At 40.1% G+C, this 20,607-nt stretch overlaps 1 protein-coding gene across 1 annotated transcript; it reads right to left on the bottom strand.

The window, feature by feature from the left end:
- Nucleotides 1–3,297: 3,297 nt before the first annotated feature.
- On the bottom strand, nucleotides 3,298–17,867 carry LOC111611209 (butyrophilin-like protein 8). Its single transcript, XM_023347074.1, has 9 exons — nucleotides 17,792–17,867; nucleotides 16,477–16,544; nucleotides 11,825–11,880; nucleotides 11,350–11,712; nucleotides 5,801–5,842; nucleotides 5,208–5,318; nucleotides 4,719–4,772; nucleotides 3,700–3,824; nucleotides 3,298–3,338 (listed from the first exon to the last, which is right to left on the bottom strand). Exons 3-8 carry the CDS (start codon nucleotides 11,877–11,879, stop codon nucleotides 3,742–3,744), a joined length of 708 nt encoding a protein of 235 aa, XP_023202842.1. The 5' UTR covers nucleotide 11,880; nucleotides 16,477–16,544; nucleotides 17,792–17,867; the 3' UTR covers nucleotides 3,298–3,338; nucleotides 3,700–3,741.
- Between the last annotated feature and the right edge of the window lie 2,740 nt (nucleotides 17,868–20,607).

The raw sequence follows: 20,607 nt of genomic DNA, 5'->3' as shown, positions 1-20,607 counted from the left end.
AGAAACCGTCCTGGAGGATTTGGACAGTCTAGATACTAAAACCATGCAGGACGGTAAAAAGAAAAAGTCTAAAATTTCATTCTGGAAAAAAGTACGAAACTTTCTGCGATGGAAGAAGCCAAAAAGAAACAAACGAGTGAAAACAATCAAGAACGTGTCTAAAGTTCTTGATTTTGATATTTAGAGAAGGAGAAAGACGTGCAGGAGATGAACCGAGGACTGGAATCAAACACATGGAGGTTGTAGCCTCTGTGAACGGGCGCCATGCCACGCTCCTCAAGACCAAATTTAAAAAGTTTTTCCCCATCGCAACTAGAAAATAGATCCCTTCCCAACCAATTGGAAAAAACGTGGGCAGCACGGTGGTGCAGCGGTTAGCGCTGCGTCTTCACACAAACCATCTGTGTGGAGTTTGCATGTTCTCCCCGTGTTGCGTGGGTTTTCTCCGGGTGCTCCGGTTTCCCCCCCACATCTCCTAAAACAGTAGGTCAGGTCAGTTGGTCACTGTAATTGCCCCCAAAAGACTTAAGAAACTCCAAACACATGTGCAGCTTTAGTGTTAAACTTGTCAAATTAATTGGATTAGCCGTACGTTAGCCCTTTTCCCCTTCGCTGTTTTAGCGCCGCAGCACTGGGCTCAATTTTTATAGCAACGTATTGATTTAAGAATTAAAATGTTTTCTTTTAATAGTAATGATTTCTGTTCATTTTCACTGTACTTGTGCTTTTATGGTTTGTCCTTTAGTTTACCTTTTCTACACACTTTGTATATTAAATTGCACTGAATTGTAGCTTTTAAACTGTTTAAGCCTGTATTTTAAAAAGATTAGCAAAGGATCATGCAGTGGCTGTTTTAGTGCGACTGTGGCTCGGTGGTAGAGTGGTGTTTTTTTTAAAAACTACAAAGATACATTTCACCTCACAACTGGACCAAAGGTCAGAATTTGCTTCCCACCACATTGAGTTTGTTTCCTCATCTTAAAAAACAACTTTCTTCCTCTGTCTCATTTTCTCTCTGTCTTACATAATTAACATGTTACTTCATATTTACACACACACACACACCACACATTTACACGTCCCCTCCATGGGCTGCCACCTTATCGTGGTGGGGGGGGTTTGAGTGTCCCAGTGATCCTAGGAGTCTTGCTGTCGGGGCTTCATGCCTCTGGTTGGGCCACCCACTGCAGACAGGTCCAAGGTGAGGAACCAGACCAAGTGCAGCCCAAAGATCCCTTATGATGAAAACGACCATTGGAAACAGTGGTTCTGCTCGCCCGTACATGAGGTCCCACCCTGGAGCTAGGCCTGGGGGTGGGGCACGTTGGGGAGCCCCTGGTGGCCGGGCTTTAACCCATAGAGCCCGGCCGGGCTCAGCCCGAAAAGAGCCCATGGGTTCGGCTAGAAATAGTCGGACTCGGGGCGTGCTGTGGTGGCGCAGGGGGTTAGCATGCACCATGTTTGGAGGCCTTAGTCCTGGAAATGGACGTTGAGGGTTCGACGACCCTTGCTGCATGTCTTTCCCCCTCTCCTCGCCCTCATTTCCACTCAAAGGAGAAACCATTGAGTGGAAATGAGTCTGGATGGAAAATGTCTTTATGCCATCAGTTTGGAGCAAATGTCAGAGTTTCTCTGGATTCAGATTCTCTGATTCTTTCGTTGTTTATTCTGAACATCTTTACTGAACGTCTCTGAGGATTCAGTCACATTTAATCACAGGCTGACCTGAACATCCAACACTGTATTAACTCTTTATTTCCTCATCCTGGATCCAGATGTTGAACCTGAAGCTGCTTCGATTGGAGGAGAAATCCTCAGAAGAAGGAGAATAAAAAGTTTGATGTGAAGCGGCAGAGTGAAACACAGAGGAAGAGGAGGAGCTGCTGTGCTCAGGTGGAGACATATAATAAATAGATAATAATAATAATAAAATCTGGAGACAATTTAGAAACAAACATCAGAGATGTTTTATAATCCACCAGTATGAACCGCCTTCATGCTTCAGCTTTTTTATTCTCAACAGGATCTGAAAGGAGCAAAAACACAACTTAGAAGCTGAATGTGTGGTTTTGTCTACATGGTGGCGCTCTAAGCTCTGACTAAAAGCTGCTCAGCAGTGAAAGTTAGTATTTCTGTGGCACCCGAGTGGTGTACCTACGTGGTGAACGATTAGGACTGATCTGTGTCTCCTTGGGGCCAAACAAACTGGTCCAAGCAGTGACCTCTGTGGTACTCCATGTCTAGCTGTGGTTTGTGAGGAAATAATTTATTCAAACTGCAATTTTTCAAATATAAATATAAATTAAACTTGCCTGGTGCTGTTTGCTCGATCCCTACAGCACAAAGCATAAAGAGATTGTTGTGATATACTGGATCAAAACCAGTACACAAGTCTGTACTGGACAGTCACAAAGATCTAACAGAACCAGTACTGTCCATTATCTTGGGTCAGAGTATCATTGGTGTTTTTGTGTTCTGAAACGGGCCTACAGTGGCACAAAACTAGTGCAAGGAAAATTAAAATAGATTCACAGATAGATCAACACAAGTACATGCAGCTTCAGTGTTTTGGTTTGTTTTTTGTTTGGATCTGGCTGCAGGCTGGCTTTGACAAAATGGCCGCTCTGCTTCCTGCTTCATCTTAAACTCTGTGGTTACATTTGTACAGGCAAAGCATTTCAGATCTGTGAGAATATATTGAATTGGGTTTGAATAATATATTTGAAAGAAATGCAACAATATTTTTAAAGGGATTTTATTCTCAAGAATCAAAATTTCTCAGCTCATATTTTACAACATGCAAAAACATTTATTATCGTAATACAACAGACAATGTTTTAGTGTTTTAGAAAGCATTAGAAACAAAAAAGAAAAATACCAATCATTTCTCTAATATATATACTGTATATATACAGTATATGTATTGTTTTAGATGAACATGTGTGACGTAGTGTTACCTAGTGTGACGAAGCTACCAGTCAGTTTTCAGAAGCACATGCTCACACTGTGTTTCATACCACTATACAAACTTATTAATACTTGAACTAATTCTCAATTTATTTTCCTGGAAGATGATTATTTTACTAGTTTAGCATTTTAGTTAGTTAGTCTAACAAACTTAGAAAAAAGGAGCAGATTACATAAAGTGACTCTAAATTTAAATGTCCCAGATCAAACAGATCCAAATGTCCAGCGCGACCCACATTTGGAGGCCTTGAGTCCTCGATGCGACCGTTGCGGGTTCGACTCCCGGACCCGACGACGTTTGCCGCATGTCTTCCCCCCTCTCCTGTCAGCCTACTGTCATTTAAGGGACACTAGAGCCCACAAAAGACCCCCTGGAGGGGTAAAAAAAAAGAAAAAAAGTGTGGGCATTAAAAATAAGATTCACTGACAGAAATTAAATTAAAAACCTTTTGTAGGAACAAGCTGGGGATCCAGTCTGTCAACTTTTGAATATATTAAAAAATACTTTTCAAGACAAACCAGTTTTCAAAAGCTGAGTAAGAGACTCTAAACTACAGAAACAGTTATGGACATAAAATGTTCTTTTTTAACTTACATGATTCTTCATCCTGTTTTTATCTCAAGAAAAGATTATTAAATCTTTGATCTAATATGAAGATTTGCTTTTGGGTTTAATGCATACAGTTTTTTTCATTATTATTCACAGTTCTATACATGTAACAGTTTTCATACCAACAAGTGATATGAAGGAGATTTCAGGTCAGAATGATGAATTCAGACACTTTGGTTTGGTTGTTCCAGGTCCTGTAAAGGTTTTTCTTCAGCTTCATCTCCTTGGTTACCATTTCCTCTGCGATCTATGAAACACAAAACAAAATGTTTTCAATAAAATCATCTTCTTCTGACTGTTTGATATCCCAAAGTAACATTATTATTAAGATGGCTTGAATAAAAACAGAATTCTGTCATTTTTAGTTTTTCAAAAGAAAATTATCATCAATCAGCAAAAAATAAAGTAAAGCAGTAAAGTTTTGACTTTTTCTGAAATTATTTCTTTTATTTGTTTCCAGATGCTTGTTGACAAAAATGAGACAATCCAGAAACCAAAGCATATTAAAATAAAAATGTAAACATTGTCATATTAAATTGAATATGTAATGAATATTCAGATGAGGCTTGTCAGATTAAAAGAACCTTTTAAATAAAACTTTCATTAAGGTAGAAGAGACGTCTTTCATTAAGCTCTAGTTTCTTTTTTTAATTGGTCTGATGTAATTATAATATTAAACATGTTTTAATTGGCTATAAGCTTCTCTGTTGAAGAAAACACAACAAGGAAGAGAAAATCTGAGTTATGTGTTTGCAATTTTTAATAGATTTATTTATAGCATTTTATGGATGAATGTTGTTGGATTTTGTTTTCTTGATTCTTGGCTGTTTTTCTTTAGTGTTGTCCAGATCCGGGGCCACAGGTTGGTCACCTCTGGTCTAAACCTGCATATCACTGTTCAGGTCAGTGGGAAAGCTGGTGAGCCATGAGTAAACCAGTCAGGTCACCAGTTCATTGCTGCTACATCAAATTATCTAGTCAGTCAGATTCAGTCACCAACAAGGAAGTTCAGTTTCCTGGTTTGATGCTCAGCTGTGATGTTCAGTGACTGCAGTCCTGCTTAGTTTATCAATGAGCAGGAAAATAAAAAAGTAAATATTTAACATAAGTTAATTATTACATAATTGTTCCATTTCCATACCTCCATCATTTCTCCCTTGTTCATTTTGAGACTTGTTGTTCCAGCATGGAAAAACTGTACACAACAGAAATTAGACAACAGTGAATATTTAGCTTAACAATATAAATGAGTGACAATATTTAATTCTCCTTAACAGTTTTTGTCTGGTAAAAATGTTTCATCAACCTGGGCAGGCAGAAAGGCTACAATAAACAACAAAGACCTAAAACAGAAAAAAGTTACTCATAATAATTTGGTTTCTTGTTTTTCTTTTCTTTTCAGACAAACACCAACAGATATTGATAAATATGTGAAAACTGCATAACTTTTCTTATACATGTTTATCTAGACAGCTCCATGTTTCTGAGTTTTACTTCTCTTCAGCTTCAGATCAGTTTTTGCAAACTATTAAAAACTATAATTTTCTATCAATTGGAAATATGCATTTATGGAGAGAATCATTAATTCACCGAAATCCTGCAAGACTTACAAAGACAATGACTGACTTACTTTGTTCACCTCTGTAGCGACGTACAACACAGTATGTGATGAAGATGAGGATGATGAGTGCTCCAACAACAACACCAACAACAACACCACCAATAACTCCAGGATCAGGTCCTGTAACAAAAAAAACAGGTTTTTAAAATTCCGCTTTTGAATATTTTGAATTCAATTTTGCATATTTTTGTTTTATTAATGAGATCAAAGTTGTGATTTATCCACAAGTAAAATACTAATTTATTCAAGACAGTTATTCACTTATTGTCTGAGTAAAGATAGAAACATTGATTGACTGAAGTTATTTAAAGTATTTCCAGTCATGCTGACCTCTCAAAGCGCTCCACACTGCAGACACATTCACCCATTCTCTCTCTCTAACACACACACACACACACACACACAGTTATACACCAACATGCAGATCAAAAGGTATTTAGCAGTTATCTGCTTTGCCCAACTGCACATCAACATGTGACAATAGGAAAAGCTAGAAGACAAATATTCAACTCAAAGAGCCAAAATCGCTGCAGATAACAAAGAAAGTCTAAAACTAAGTCAGAGTTCCAGTAACCACTGGTTATCTAGTTAAACATATTTACCTCCAGGAACAGGAAAGTTGCCTTGGGCTCCATTTTTACCTGCTGAGGAATTACATTGAGTGTTATAGACATCAATACATTTATCTGGTTTGTCTTAAATTATCTTAAATTATCAAGGATTCTTGTTATTTGTTGATGAATGTATTTTATTCAGTTATTCAAACTTTTCAGTTGGTTTAAATCCTTTTATAATTTAATTATTTAATCATCTTAGAGATATAATATGTTTTTTCTAAAAAAAAAAAAGAAACATCTTATTTCTAAAAACTATCACTATGTCCTGACAGCATAACATGAGACACTCTGTGAAAACATCCAGCTCCACTGCTCTATGGTCCTACTACGATCTGCAGAAATACACTGCTCTGTCAGAAACAACCAATCAGAGCCATGAGGAAGGTTATAGCGCTAACAATCACTTTGTGTATACGCTGCACAAACCCTCCTACTTTCTCTCTGCTTTGTTACAGCTGGTTCACCACAGGGATGCTTGATATGAAAGCTCAGCTAGTTAGCATGACTATCGATGATGGTGGATAAACTGTTTCTGTAACAATAAGGATCGCACCAACCCACTACAGATCGGTGCTGCCTGTGGTGCTACTGTCACGACTTCCCACAGACAGACACCTGATGGATTCCAGTTTCACCAGTGGACTATAGGAACTGCATCCCCAGCATTCATAGCTTAATGTGGTTTAAGTGTCTGAATAACTTGATTCCTATCAAGTCATAAAACAGGCAGAAGACAAATGCTGTTGACTTTAATTAACAATTAATCAAAGTTTATGTTTGGCCTCATTTTTTCACCCATTTGGTGGAAAAATGTCACCACTAAAATTTTACATATTCCACCAAAAATGGGTAAAATCTTTGGGGACAAAATACCTTTGGATGTAGTTTTACTCTATCATGCTATTTACTTTTATTTGAGTAAAATGTCTTGCTACTCCACCCTTTGAGTAACTTCACTAAATGAAATCAAACATGTTTTAACCAAAAACACAACAGACAGACCTAAAGGCCTTAAGCCTGCATTAGTATAAAAGGTTTTTTTCTTTAAAATACTCAATACTTAATATATACATTTGAACATGGCCTCATATTCTTGTCTGTCTGATGACACTTTAAAAATATTAAAATCAGGTGGACAGTAACTTGGTACTTTAGTCGCATTGTTACAAAATACTGTTTAACTTTTACTTAATTAAAGCTTAATACATTTCTTGGACAGTTAATTTTTACTTCTACTTGAGTAAAGATTGGTGAGATGCACAAAACGAGCGCAAACACAAAAACTATAGCATGAAACTCATAGCATGAAATGTAGCAGTAATACAACAATAAAGATTATTTTATGCACTTTTACAAAGTAAACTTGCTATTTCCTTTAAATCTTTATTTGAAATGTTAAGATTTCTGTGTTGTACCACAGAAATCTTAACTTGCTTGAAAAGGAGTAGGAAGAAATAAGAAACTTATGAACTTCTACCCCAAAAACTCATACAATATTTTCAGATGGATCCTCATTAATAAATAAATAAAATAAACAGGTTAATTAATTTTTATTTGGGTTTAGATATGTCTAAATCCAAACATCCATAGCCACACATTCATATGTTTCAGCCTCAATGTACACATTAGTGCTAACTCTCTCTCATATTTCTACATCTTGTGAAAATGACCTACTTATTTACTTTTAAATTGTAATAAATTTTGACTTTGTTTTAACTCCTCATTTAACTTGTTCATAACTTTACCCCATGAATTGAAATAAAAAAGCTTTTTCTACAAATCCTTAAGTTTGAGTTCCCCCTTAAGTACCGGTAATATCCCCATCTCTTTCAGAAAACAGGCTCTCTATGAGCTCAGGCTGAACTTTATTAGATGTGTGAGGGACCAGTTGCTGGGGACTTTAGACCAAGGAATCCCCCAAAACCCTCTTCCATTAAAATATGATTCTATTTTCTTTCCTATGAATATTTTGTTTTGCTATTATAAAGCTCTGTGTTTCATTGTCCATGTTAAGCTGAACATTCATATATATGGTGGTAATTATTCTGGCTGAGAGTGAAAAGAGTTTAGAAAGGGATCAGTTTTGAACAGGCGCTTAGGGCAGCCTTGGGTCCTAAGTTTCTGTGCTGAAGAAGCTCAGTAGAACATAGCAGCCATAGTTTGACGCACGTCGGATTTATGAATGTTGTTTGTATTTTCAGTAAAAAATGAAACTAAAAAAAATTTACAAAAACCGCATGTCTCGACATCACTATTGTTTGAGTGGGCAACAGATGCCTTAAACATGATTTGAGTCATTTTAAATTAAAGCTCTTCAAATTTAAGGATTCTAGATTTTAATACTAACGGGTTTGTTTGCTCATAATAACCAACATTATGGATGATTCTAACGGCTCGTTTCTGTAGGATATTTAGTGGCTGTAAAGAGCTTTTGCAATAATTCCCCACACCTCTGAACAATATGTTAAATATGGCAAAATCAGACAGTTATATAGAATAACTCTACATTATATTATTCTGTTATTCAGAACATGTCTAGCTTTAGCCAGGATTGATTTGCTCCTGCTTAGTTTATTCTGTAAATGTTTAATATGATATTTAGACTTAGACTTAGACTTAGACTGACTTTATTGTCATTTTGCATGCACAGGGTTTATACAGAACGAAATTTCGTTGCATACGGCTCAGGACAATGTTTTGAGCTTCCAATGTTGTGAGGTTACTCCAGAATAAAATAAAATACAGTATAAAATATGAATATAAATATAAATATAGAATATAAAGTGCAGTAATGACAGTAAAATATAAGTTATTTAGCTCTGTACATGTGCAAGGTATAAAGTGGAGACCAGATTTTAAGTGCAGTCCAGTTAAGAGTTCAGCAGTCTGATGGCAAGTAGGAAAAAGCTGTTTCGGAACCTGGTGGACCTGCACCGGATGCTGCGGAACCTCTTTCTAGAGGGCAGCAGGGAGAACAGTCCATGGTGGGGGTGTGAGGGGTCACTGATGATGTTTCGGCCTCGGGACACGCAGCACTGGGATGAAATGTCCTGAATGGAGGGAAGGGGGGCCCCGATGATCCTCTCTGCTGTCCGCACCACTCTCCTCACGTTCTTCCAGTCGGAGGCGCTGCAGCCTCCACACCACACAGAGAGACAGCTGGTCAGAATGCTCTCTGTGGTGCTTCTGTAGAACGTCTTGAGGATGGGCGGGGGCAGGTGTGCTCTTCTCATCCTCCGCAGGAATACAAGCGTTTCTGTGCTCTCTTGACCAGAGACGTGGTGTTCACAGTCCAGGTGAGGTCGTTAGTGATGTGCACCCCCAGGAATTTGGTGCTGCTGACCACCTCCACAGCCAAGCTGTTGATGAGCAGCGGAGCGTGGCTGGGCCGGTTCTTCCTGAAGTCGACAATCATCTCCTTCGTCTTGTCAACGTTCAGGATCAGGCTGTTGTCTCTGCACCAGTCCACCAGCTGCTCCACCTCCTCTCTGTAGTCCAGGTCGTTGTCGTCTCTGATGAGGCCCACCACCGTTGTGTCGTCCGCGAACTTCACGATGTGGTTGGTGGCGAACCTGGGGGCACAGTCGTGTGTCATCAGAGTGAACAGCAGAGGGCTCAGGACGCAGCCCTGAGGGGAGCCTGTGCTGAGGGTGATGACATCGGAGGTGTGTTGTCCGATCCGGAGTGACTGAGGTCTGTCGGTGAGGAAGTCTAGCAGCCAGTTGCGCAGGGGGGTGCTGAAGCCCAGGTGTCCCAGTTTTCCTGCCTGTGGGATGATTGTGTTGAACGCTGAGCTGAAGTCCAGGAACAACATCCGCACATGAGTGTTCTTCTCCTCCAGGTGAGCCAGGCTCAGGTGTAGGGCGGAGGAGATAGCGTCCTCAGTGGAGCGGTTTCGGCGGTAGGCAAACTGGAACGGGTCGAATGTGGAGGGGAGTCTGGAGACGATGTGTTCTTTTACCAGCCTTTCAAAGCACTTCATCATGATGGGAGTCAGTGCCACAGGCCGGTAATCGTTGAAAGAGGTGACTTGAGGTTTCTTCGGCACCGGAATGATGGAGGCAGTTTTGAGACAGGCTGGCACTGTGGCTTGGTCCAGTGAGGTGTTAAAAATGTCTGTTAGGACACCAGCCAGCTGACCTGCACATTCCCTGAACACCCGCCCAGGTATGTTGTCGGGGCCTGGGGCCTTCCGTGGGTTGACTCTTTTCAGAGTCTTCAACACATCGGCTGTGTCCAGGCAGAGTGCCTCTTCTTCCTGGTGGGGAACAGTTTTCTTTGCCGGAGTACTGTTCAGTGCCTCGAACCTCCCAAAGAAGTTATTGAGTCCATTTAGAAAGTCAGCATCAACTTCACCCACTGGGGGGGAGGATGGATTGTAATCTGTGATCGCCTTTATGCCTTGCCACATACCTCTGGTGTTGCTGGTGTCGTGGAAGAACTCCTGTATTTTTCGACTGTGGGTTCGCTTTGCTAACCTGATAGCACGGTTCAAGTTGGCTCTCGCTGTCCTCAGTGCCTCCTTGTCGCCAGACTTGAAGGCTGAGTTCCGTGCTTTTAGCATTTCACGTACCTCCTTAGTCATCCAGGGTTTTTGGTTGGCCTGGGTGATAATGTTCTTAGTGATGCTGACGTCCTCTGTGCACTTGTTGATGTAGGCTGACACCGTCATGGCGTACTCATCGATGTTGATCTGGTCGTTGTAAGTCGTTCCAACTGACTTTGTCATCTATTATTACACTGAGAAACTTATTAACATAAAGCCTGTCTAGAGTTACACCTTCTATCTGAACTAGAATTTTAGTATTTTTGTAGCAGTTTCCAAAAACCATGATTTTAGTCTTGTCCAAATTTAGTGATAATTTGTTATTGTCAAACCATTTCTTTAATTTACTGATTTCTATGGAAAGAAGTTGTAAGTTTTCACCAGAGACTAGAATATTTGTGTCGTCAGCAAATTACACAAATTTAATACATTAGACATTTTGCTTATGTCATTTATATACAAATTAAATAAAACTGGTCTCAGTACTGACCCTTGAGGTACTCCACACAAAAAAGTAGTTCTGGACTGGACTACAATTTCTGGGTCCTCTAACCAGAGCTGGCCCGAGGTAATGGACCGAGAGGGTCAGAACCCTCATAGCTAAATATGTTTCTGATGATGACATATGCTGGCACAGAAACTGTAACTAATTTATCCCTTGAACCAATTAAATGTTTTAACTTCACAGTTTCACTTTAATAATGAAATAAAATTAAGATGTTGAACTTTTGTCTTCAGCAGTATTGTGATAGAATCACAGTTTTCATCTATTAGATCAGCTGACTTCCCAGGTGAATTTGATCTAGAATCACCACTCTATGGTGAGGTCAACTTACTGACCTCTAGTGCTTAGAGATGTGATCAAACATAAGCTTTAATAAAGAGAGGCTAAAGCATTTCACTAATAAACAGTTTCTATTTATACTCAACAAAGACCTAAAAAGTTAAAAGAAAGTTAAAAAAAAAAAACTCTGACCAAATAACTCACCAGTAACGTAAAGTCGACAGATAGCATTGTTGAATCCATCTTCAGTTTTTACTTCACACACATACAGACCAGAGTCTTCAGTCCTCAGTCTGGACACATGGAGTCTGATTCGTCCTTCTCTGATGATGTTTTTGTCAATCTGGACTCGTCCTGAAAACTGTTCATCCTGAGAATCTGGAATCTCAACACCTTCATGGACCTGATAGAGAACTAGTTCTTCATGAGAAGTTAACAAGCTGCAGTAGATGAACAGTTCCCTCCAGGATCCCTGAGTCTTGGTGGTGAAGGTCCACTCCAGAGTGATGCTGTGGTTCTCCTCTGCCTGATAGCTGCTCTGGGTCACACTGACTTCAAATGTTGCTGCTGAGGAGACAGAGAGGGAAAGAGAGGAGCAGACACACTGAGAACTGGAACATGGGAGTCTTTCAGCTCCATCTAGAGAGCTTTCTGTCACAAAGACAAGATGGAGACTGACCACAGAGACATGAGCTGAGGATGAGGAGCAGCAAGATCCTGGAGATCATCTTCATCCTGAGAGAGGAGGAGGAGGAGAGGCAGCAGAACATCAGGAACATCATCACTAACAATACAAGGAACAACTGGATTCATAACTCAGCCTGACTTCATTTAGATCATACTTATCTCATGGCATAAACAAATAAAGATCAGTAGCTGTTCTATTACAGGATTTTATCAATCACAGCACAGATCATCTCTCTCCTCTAAAACATTTGCTGGTCTTTCTTTTTGTCTTCTTGTCGATGCATTCCTCCTCTGGGATCCAGCAGGGTCAGCAGGGTCAGCAGAGGAACTGAGTAACGGTTTACATCAGGGGTGTCAAACTCAATTTCACCAAGGGCCACTTCAGCATATTGGCCACCCTCAACGGGCCACATTGACGGTATAAATCAGGAATGCCCAAGTGCAGTCCTCCAGACTGCAACTTTTAGATGCGTCCCTGCTAAAACATACCCCAGACAAAAAGTTGACTTCCCTCATTAGCAGCAACTCAGTTCTGTAGAGGCCTATGAATGAGTCAATGATCCAGGTGTGTTAGAGAAAGAACGCATCTAAAGTTGCAGAGTGATTGGTCTGGAAAACTAGACTTGGGCAACCCTAGCATAAATGTATGAAAATACAATGTTAAAAATAAATTAAACAACACCTTATATTGTTAAATAACTGATTTTATGTATTCAAGTTTTAAATATTACATTTGAGTTTACATGGATGTAAAATTACTGCTCAGTTTAAAAATTACAATATTTTTAAACTGCTCAGCTAAACTTCGCTCTTTAGCTTGTTAGCTTGTCGATGTTTCAGTTTTATTCGCTGGGAAAATTATTCTTTGTCTGCTTTAAAGATAAGCAGACAAAGAATAAAAACAAGTTTTGATATTAACTCTCAACTTCATTCACAAAACTTTTTCGTTATTTATTACACAACGAACATGTATTTCACATAAGAACCAAACAATGAGGTGATGTTGCCTGTAATTGAACACAAAGCTGATCCTCTTCACCCTGTCACCAACTCACACACATCCTCATTGTGTTGTGTTGTGTAAATAAACACAACACAAGCAAAATCAATAAACTATATGCATATTCCAGTATGCTGAGTTTTGGTTTTACATTCATTCTATTTAAATGTAGTTTGTTTGTGCTTACTAATGTTTTCTGGCCGGATGTCTGGCACCGTTTTCCCCTGGTCAGTTCGTCCATGTCCGGTTTTAGTTCTATTCTGTGGCAATCCGCAAAACGGCGTGTAGGTTTTCGTCAGTAATGCGCGATCTGTGCTTGGTCTTGTTTAAATTCATTATTGAAAACACAGATAGGTGCTTCCAGACATGGACAAAACACGAGCTGCGTGGAGTCGAAGCTGTGGCATCAAATCAGGGGCAGTAGACGGTAAAAATCCTCGATTGAAACATCACGGGACTTCGCTCTTTAGCTTGTTAGCTTGTCGATGTTTCAGTTTTATTCGCTGGGAAAATTAATAATCAGCTTGAGGTGACTCTGCTGCACTCTAGTGGCGAGAAGCCGTAATGTTGGCTGGTAAGAATCGGACGGCATTATGGGAGATGTAGTTTGTAGTCAATTCGTGCTCAAAACCTATTTTAAGTCAATCAATGGGGCTGTAAAACGGTGGTGGGGGGAGAGGGCCACATAAAATGACGTAGCGGGCCACATGTGGCCCGCGGGCCTTGAGATTGACACATGTGGTTTACATGAAGGCAATTCCTAACTCTCTTCATTGATGACGTGAGAGACGGGGCCTCCCTTTCTGTCTCCTCTCCAGGGGCCTCATGTATAAAAGTGCTCAGTTTTCACAAAACATTTGCGGACAAATTTAGAAAAGTGCAGCGCAGAAAATAATTCTGGTGTATAAAGCCATATGGACGCACATTCCTGCGGACCTTTCGTTTATAAATCCCAATTTGCGGAAAATAGAGCGCAGCTACTGCTCCGCCCTGTTGCCACCCATAAATACATATATAGATTAGTATAAATGCCCAGAAGGCTGTCACCATGTGTCCCAGTAACCGTGACAACAGTCCTTGCTTGTAGCAATATAAGCATTTATAATACTGATAATTATATATTTTATTTAATAGGTGCTGTCAAGGCACATAAGGCCACTTCACAAAAAATAAAAGTAATAAATTTTAAAGACAATATTCCAAATAGGAAAATATTTATGCAAACTTTCACACCACCTTCCTTTTTATACATGCTGACTTGTGCTTACATATGGTTTATTTATATATGAGGCCCCAGTTTCTAGAGTTTCAATGTTTCTAGAGGTCATCCAAGGTCAACCAGCCTCCCCACCTTCATAAAATCAAACAAAATTGGTGTCAATCAACTCGGCTACGTTTGTGCAGCAAAAACTGATATTCATTGACCTTTGATGACCTCTAGAAACATTTCTTTATATCTTTAAAATGATAGCAGCACAAATGAAAAATGTTGCTGCACAAACCAGCACAAACGTTTGACACCAATTTTTTCTGATTTGAAGAAGGTGGGGGGCCAACTTCAGGTCTGTGATGAAGTAGTTCTGTTAATCTGACGCATCATCACACCTCCACCACCGTGCCTCACACTGGGAGGGGTTGGGCTGCTGAGGATTTTTACTGCCTGTTTCCTTTAGGAAACTGTCAAGGAAACCAAGATCATCCCATTTCCCCATGCTGAAGATTTAAGTTTTACAGTAATAATAAATAAAGTTATCTTTAAAATGAATCACTTAAGTGACATCTAGGCCCAACAGTAGACTTAAATGTCAATAAAATAAATCTGCTTTGTGTTGTTTTTGTCTCCTGCAAACTTTGCTTTAATTCTACGTCTTTTTTCTATCTAATCATAATAAATCATAGTCAGTCAGAAAGAGTCATGAAACAGGAAGAGCAGGTTTCCTGGACAAAGAGGAAGTAACTTGAAATGGTGTAAAAAGCTGTAACTGCAATTAAACATCACTGATATGTTGGAGGTAGATGGTAGGTGAAAGGGTTAAGGGAAAAAGGGGAACTAACAGGAGAGCAGAAATGATCAACGCCTTATTTGGAAGCAGGTTATTGAACAACGTAAACGTTTCAGAGAAAAGGTTGTGCAGGCAATGGACATAGCAGGTTGATCAACCCTGAGACATTAGCACAGACATCAGGACATAATGTCTGTAAGACAGTGATGGATATGAGATCATCTGTCCAAGCAGACAGCCAATGAAACAAGCACAGCAACAGTACTAGCCAATGCAAACGCACCAAAAGGGGGATAAACCCTATAAAAGGTGGGAGCAAAAGAGGAATCTTTGGTAGGATCCTCCAGGCAGCTGCGAGCCAAGATCGAGATGGACAAAGAACTCTGCAGCTGAAGAAGAGCCGGGGCCACAGAGCTGAAGACTGTCCTGCACATGGGGACCAACCGGTCAGGCCCACAACCTGTGGCTTCAAATCGCACTTCTCTCATCAGCTGGGTTCAGACCCCAAAGACAAAGGCAAAGAAGAAGAACTGGTGCCTTCCTTCCTGCCAGCACCAAGTCCTGTGTGACCTCAGCATCCATGCGGAGAAGAAGCTCATCAGACCTACAGAGATCCCTGCCTTCATCGATCAACTTCCTCCTCCTGCTGCAGCACCTTCATCATCATCAGGCCAGGTCTGGGGTTCGAAATGCCAAACAAAGGTTCCCTTTTTTAGTTCTCAGTGTTTCTCAGTATTAGGGAAAGACAGACTAGATGATTGATTTTACTTATTTGATTATTTCTGAATTAAGCTGTAGTGACCCTTGCAAAAATGCCTTACTAATAAAATATTTAGCATAAAGAAAATCTAAAAGATGTTGTGGACATTCAGTTAATGAGTCACCTTAAAGTTCTTTGATTGTTGTAAAATATCTCTGATGTTTGATTCTGGAGAGGAAAAAGTGGAAAATGTTTTTAGGTTGCTGGTAGCCCAAATGTAAAACAACATCCTTGGGACTCGCCGAGTCACTAAAACCTACCTGGTTCAATAACAAGAGCAAGTTGTAATTTAGAGAAGGAGCGACCGTTAACAGGTGTGCTCTGTGAAACTAGTTGGCTGCAGGCTGATCAGTCTGGCTAATTCACAGGGGGAAGAAGGGTGGGACACCTGGATGTAGGCCGTCAGGAACCAGGCGAATCATTTCTCTAAACCAGTTTAAACAAAGTTTACTTCAGTTCTGGACAGGGTAAATCCCAGCAGATTTAGGAAACTCAATTAACCCGTTAGATGGAGAGCTGGTAGAATATGGCATGAGCAGCAGTGATGTGTCCAGTTCCTGTCCCCAGTGGACGGCTGTCCTGCATGTTTAGCTGGGTTTGGGTTCATCTTAAAATTAAACCTTAAATATCCAGGATTTGATGTTTCAGACGCTGACGGACGATTTAAAACATTTTCTCATGAAGCTTCAGGTAAAATTTTATTTCACGGCTCAGATGAAAAGTTCTGATCAAAAAACTGACAGGAAATAGATCCAGTGATATCAGATCTGCTAACTTAGAGTGTAATTATTCCTAAGGAAACCTGAGACGTCCTTCATGCTCTGAGTTAAAGTTCAGTTTAAAACATTCAGTCATATTTTCAGATAAAATCAGATTCTCACCCAGAGCAGCAGAACACAGAATCAGAACCAGCAGGAGAGAGGAGGTGGTCCAGTTCAGCATTGATGCTCTGTTAGAAATAATAAAACACATTAATTATAGACATTATTTCTCCAAGTCATCACATGCAGAGAACCGAAAATTGTACTCAAGTAGCAGTAGCACTACTTCAACATATTTTTACTCAAGAAAAAGTAAAATAGTATTTGGTAAAAACTCAACTCAAGTACTGAGAAACTGATCAAATTATCAATCATTTAATATTTTAAAATTACATCGTCAGACAGACCAAAATATAAAGTTTTGTGGAACTTTTGGTGTTTTAAGGACAAAAATGACAATAATTTATATAAGAAACAATAAAATAACAAAATTAGGTAATATATATATATATATATTTTTTCCAAATCAGTTTCTTTCCATAAAAAACTTATGAAACTTTAACAAAAACTGCAGGTGTGTGTCTGTGTTTGAATTCTTGGTTAAAACATGTTTGGTTTTCATTCAGTGGGTAGAAAATCCAGAGATTTTACTCAAGTTAGAAACATTTCAGAATAAAATTACTCAAGTAAAAATGATGGCGAAGTAATAAAAACTCCTAAAAGTACATTTGTTCTAAAAAGTTACTCAAGTTAATGTAACAAGTTACTATTCACTCTGATCACATGATAATTATAGAGGTGTAGTCATTTCAATATGGCATCCAGATGAAGAACAAAATGGAGGATTATAAAATGTTTCACTTAGACTGATCTGATCTGCAGATTCTTAATTAGTTTAGCTTAAAGTTTAGTTTTAGTTTAAAAACTCATGCAGAAAACAAACGAGAAGCTGGTAATTAGTATAAAACTTTTAGTTTCAGTTTAGTTTCAGACCGAAACATCTTTGTTAACTGGGCGTTTCTGTAATAATCGCTGTTACACAGAAACGGACGTTTTTTCAGCAAACATGACGCATAGAGAAGAAAATATGCATATATACATAGTAAATATTTAATAATTAAAAGCTGAAATGACCTTTGCACCGAAATCTTCATGAAAAAAAAGCAGCGCAGTCACGTAAAATAGGCCCGCATTACGAAAATCAACACATGGCGAGAAATTCAGCTTTTAGTCAAAACCTCTACAGAGTTTATAGCGTTGTTATTAATATAAAGACATGTTATGTAATAAGAAAAGAGCGAAACAAACTTGAACAGAAACATGAAGAATTGTACTAATATTGCTGCTAAAACTTTGTTCCACCGTCAACTAAACCTTCCTTTAATGTGTGAATTTTCTAAACTATTTAAATCTGCAAACATGAATAAAAACGGACCTTTTCAGATCTTCTGTGTTGAAGATCAGAGAAGAAAATGTTCCCGAAATTCCTGTTTCCGGAAGAGGTTGAGGAAACCAGTGATGGGATTTTCGGCTCCTTTCGAGATGCGGCTCTAATGGCTCTTCTTACTGTGGAGAGCCGGCTCTTTCGGCTCCCAAACGGCTCCCCATATATATTTTTGACATTATTAATTAATTAATTAATAGCTTAAACCTAATTTTATAATATTTTGTTTCATTATTGACATTGTTAAGCTCTTATGATGAGTAAAAATGCCGCATAACAATGCTTTATAAATAAACCTTTTATTATAACCAATTAAATGATCACAAAATAGCACCACTTCCACAAAAATAACTTAAAATAAATTAAATTTTAATAGGTATCATAGTAATATTATAGTAAAGTTCAATGAGATGATGTTTGAACACTGTACCTCTCTGCGCTGACCTCCACTGTGACCTGGTCCAAGGGCTCCAGGACACTGCAGGCCTCTTGCAGAGCCTCCCACTCCTCTTGGCTGAGAGGAGCCACAGGTGCATTGATCACTGCCAGTGTTGCGATAACCACATCCTTTGATTCAAGCATTCGCTGGATCATATGGAATGTAGAATTCCAGCAGGTGACACACTCCTGTTTGAGCTTAAGCTCTGCCATAGACATCTGCCGCTGGGTGGATTTAAGTTTTTGGGTGGCTGCTGTGCTTCGGTGGAAAAATTCCACTATTGCCTTCACTTTGTCCACAGTGGGCTTCATAGCCCTCAGAGCATTTCTCACAGATAGATTAATGGTGTGTGGCAGGCATGGATGGTGTGTCCATTTCAACAGCTGGATGGCTCTTGTAATGTTGGCTGCATTGTCTGTGACACAACACACAACTTTGTTTTCCACCCCCCACTCTCTTGCCACTCGGAGGAGCTCTTCTGCCAGGTTTTCGGATGTGTGCCCGTCACTAAACTCAAAACAGTCCAGCAGAGATGACACCATACTGTAGTTTTCAATGAAATGGCAGGTGACAGACATAAATGATGTGGTGGCGCGGGATGTCCAGCAGTCAGTGGTCAAGCATACAGCTGAGGCTCTCTTCACCCTTTCTTGCAGGGAGGCCCGTGCTGCATCATATACGCCTGGGATTATTTTCTGTGACAGGGTTTTTCGGCTGGGGAGGGCATACATGGGATTGAGGGCATGGCAGTAACTCCTAAATCCGACATCCTCTACTATGGAAAAGGGCTGGAAATCACGTGCCACCATCTTGGCAAGCTCCTCATCGATTGCGCTCTGTCTTGCTGGAGTTAGAGACTTCTGCAGGAACTGCTTCATAGAGCTCTGGGTTGTGGATGCAGGAAGGTGGGATCCAGGCTGGGATGTAGGAATGGGGGCAGACATTGTTGCCGAAGGAGCAGTTGATGTTCTTGCACCTGAAGAAGCAGCTGCAGTAGTTGTTGCACTCGCGCTGTCAGAAGGTTGCGGTTCCCTTTCTGGCCTCGACTCCTCCAGCAATACCGATGCGTGTGATGTCCGCATGTGCCTGTGCAGGTTGTTTGTCCAGCCTGCACAATAGGAAATGCTGTCTTTGCACAGTCTGCACTCTGCCCTGGAGCTTGATGTAGCATTAAAATGAGTCCAAATCTTGCTCCGTTTTCTGTCACTCATTTATTTTCACCTATTCAGTTTTCACACTGACTCCCCTTCTTTCTGTGCTTCTTGACCGCTGACTGAGTGTCTGTACATAAACACCTGCCGACGAACGCTATACAGCTTGGCCAACTGCCAGCCGTTTCCACAAAAAAAGTGGAGGTAAACTTTTTTTTTCAGTGTTTTCCCGCCACATTATTAATTGAAACTGTGTGTGATTGGTCAGATGTGTGGAGCACACGCTTGACAAGAGGGCAGTGGACCGACCGAGGGAAAAAACTCTCTGCTCTAGCAGAAGAGCAAAACACGCAAGGAGAGGGAGAAGGGGGGGAGAGACAGCGAGGCACCGCAGGACAAAAAAAAACGATGTGGGGAAAAACTATCGGCTCTGGCACTTGCAGAGCACAAGCACAACGACAGGGAGGCAGAGAGACAGCGATATACTGTAGGAAAAAACCCGGCTCCCAAACAGGATCCTAAAACGGCTCCCATTGTGGAGCCGGTTCCAATCGTTCACTTCAAAGAGCCGGCTCTTAGAGCCGGATCGTTAGCGACCGACACATCACTAGAGGAGACCATTGCTACGTCATCATTCCTCCTGTTTCTCTTAAAGGAGCCGTAGATGATCAACCACCTGTTTATTCCACGGAATCGGTTTCTGTAGTTCGCTGAATTATTTTTAATCATAACAAATTATTATACGTTGGGGAAGGGGGGGGGGGCACTAAAAGCGGGGAAACTCCATACATTTGCGCTTTGGCATGTTGTTGGCGTACTGACAGCCACGCTATTTATCTTCTGATAAAGAACATGGCTGCCCGCACTGACGCGGCTCAGGGATTACGTCACACGCAGCGCCGTGCCCTAGTGCCTGTAAATTTAATGGTCCAATGAAGGAAATTTAAAAAAACAGGACATTTCCTCACTTTCTAAAAAAAACCCGGGACGCCCGGGAAATACGGACGTTTGGTCACCCTAATATAAAATATATCAATAAAGCTGATCTTAAATAAAATACAGAACTTTATTAGATCCAAAGCCAACAGAATGCAGAATGTCTGTCTTGTAATCAGTAGTAAATACAACATGTAAAAATATCTAAATACAAAAGTAGCAATAAACCACAAACAGTTTATTATTCATTTAAAGATAAACTATATTAACAGATCATTGGC

This window comes from Xiphophorus maculatus, chromosome 14 (genome assembly GCF_002775205.1).
Source record: "Xiphophorus maculatus strain JP 163 A chromosome 14, X_maculatus-5.0-male, whole genome shotgun sequence".
Taxonomy (NCBI): Eukaryota; Metazoa; Chordata; class Actinopteri; order Cyprinodontiformes; family Poeciliidae; genus Xiphophorus; species Xiphophorus maculatus.
This window is presented reverse-complemented; position numbering and strand designations above follow the sequence as displayed.

Excerpts from the sequence above, each read along its gene's own strand:
- LOC111611209 (XM_023347074.1), bottom strand. The coding sequence starts at position 11,879 with ATGAAGATGATCTCCAGGATCTTGCTGCTCCTCATCCTCAGCTCATGT. Across the intron at positions 11,713-11,824 it reads CCTCAGCTCATGTCTCTGTG|CAGCAACATTTGAAGTCAGT; the intron begins GTCAGTCTCCAT and ends CTGTCTCCTCAG. Across the intron at positions 3,825-4,718 it reads ACAAGGGAGAAATGATGGAG|ATCGCAGAGGAAATGGTAAC; the intron begins GTATGGAAATGG and ends TGTGTTTCATAG.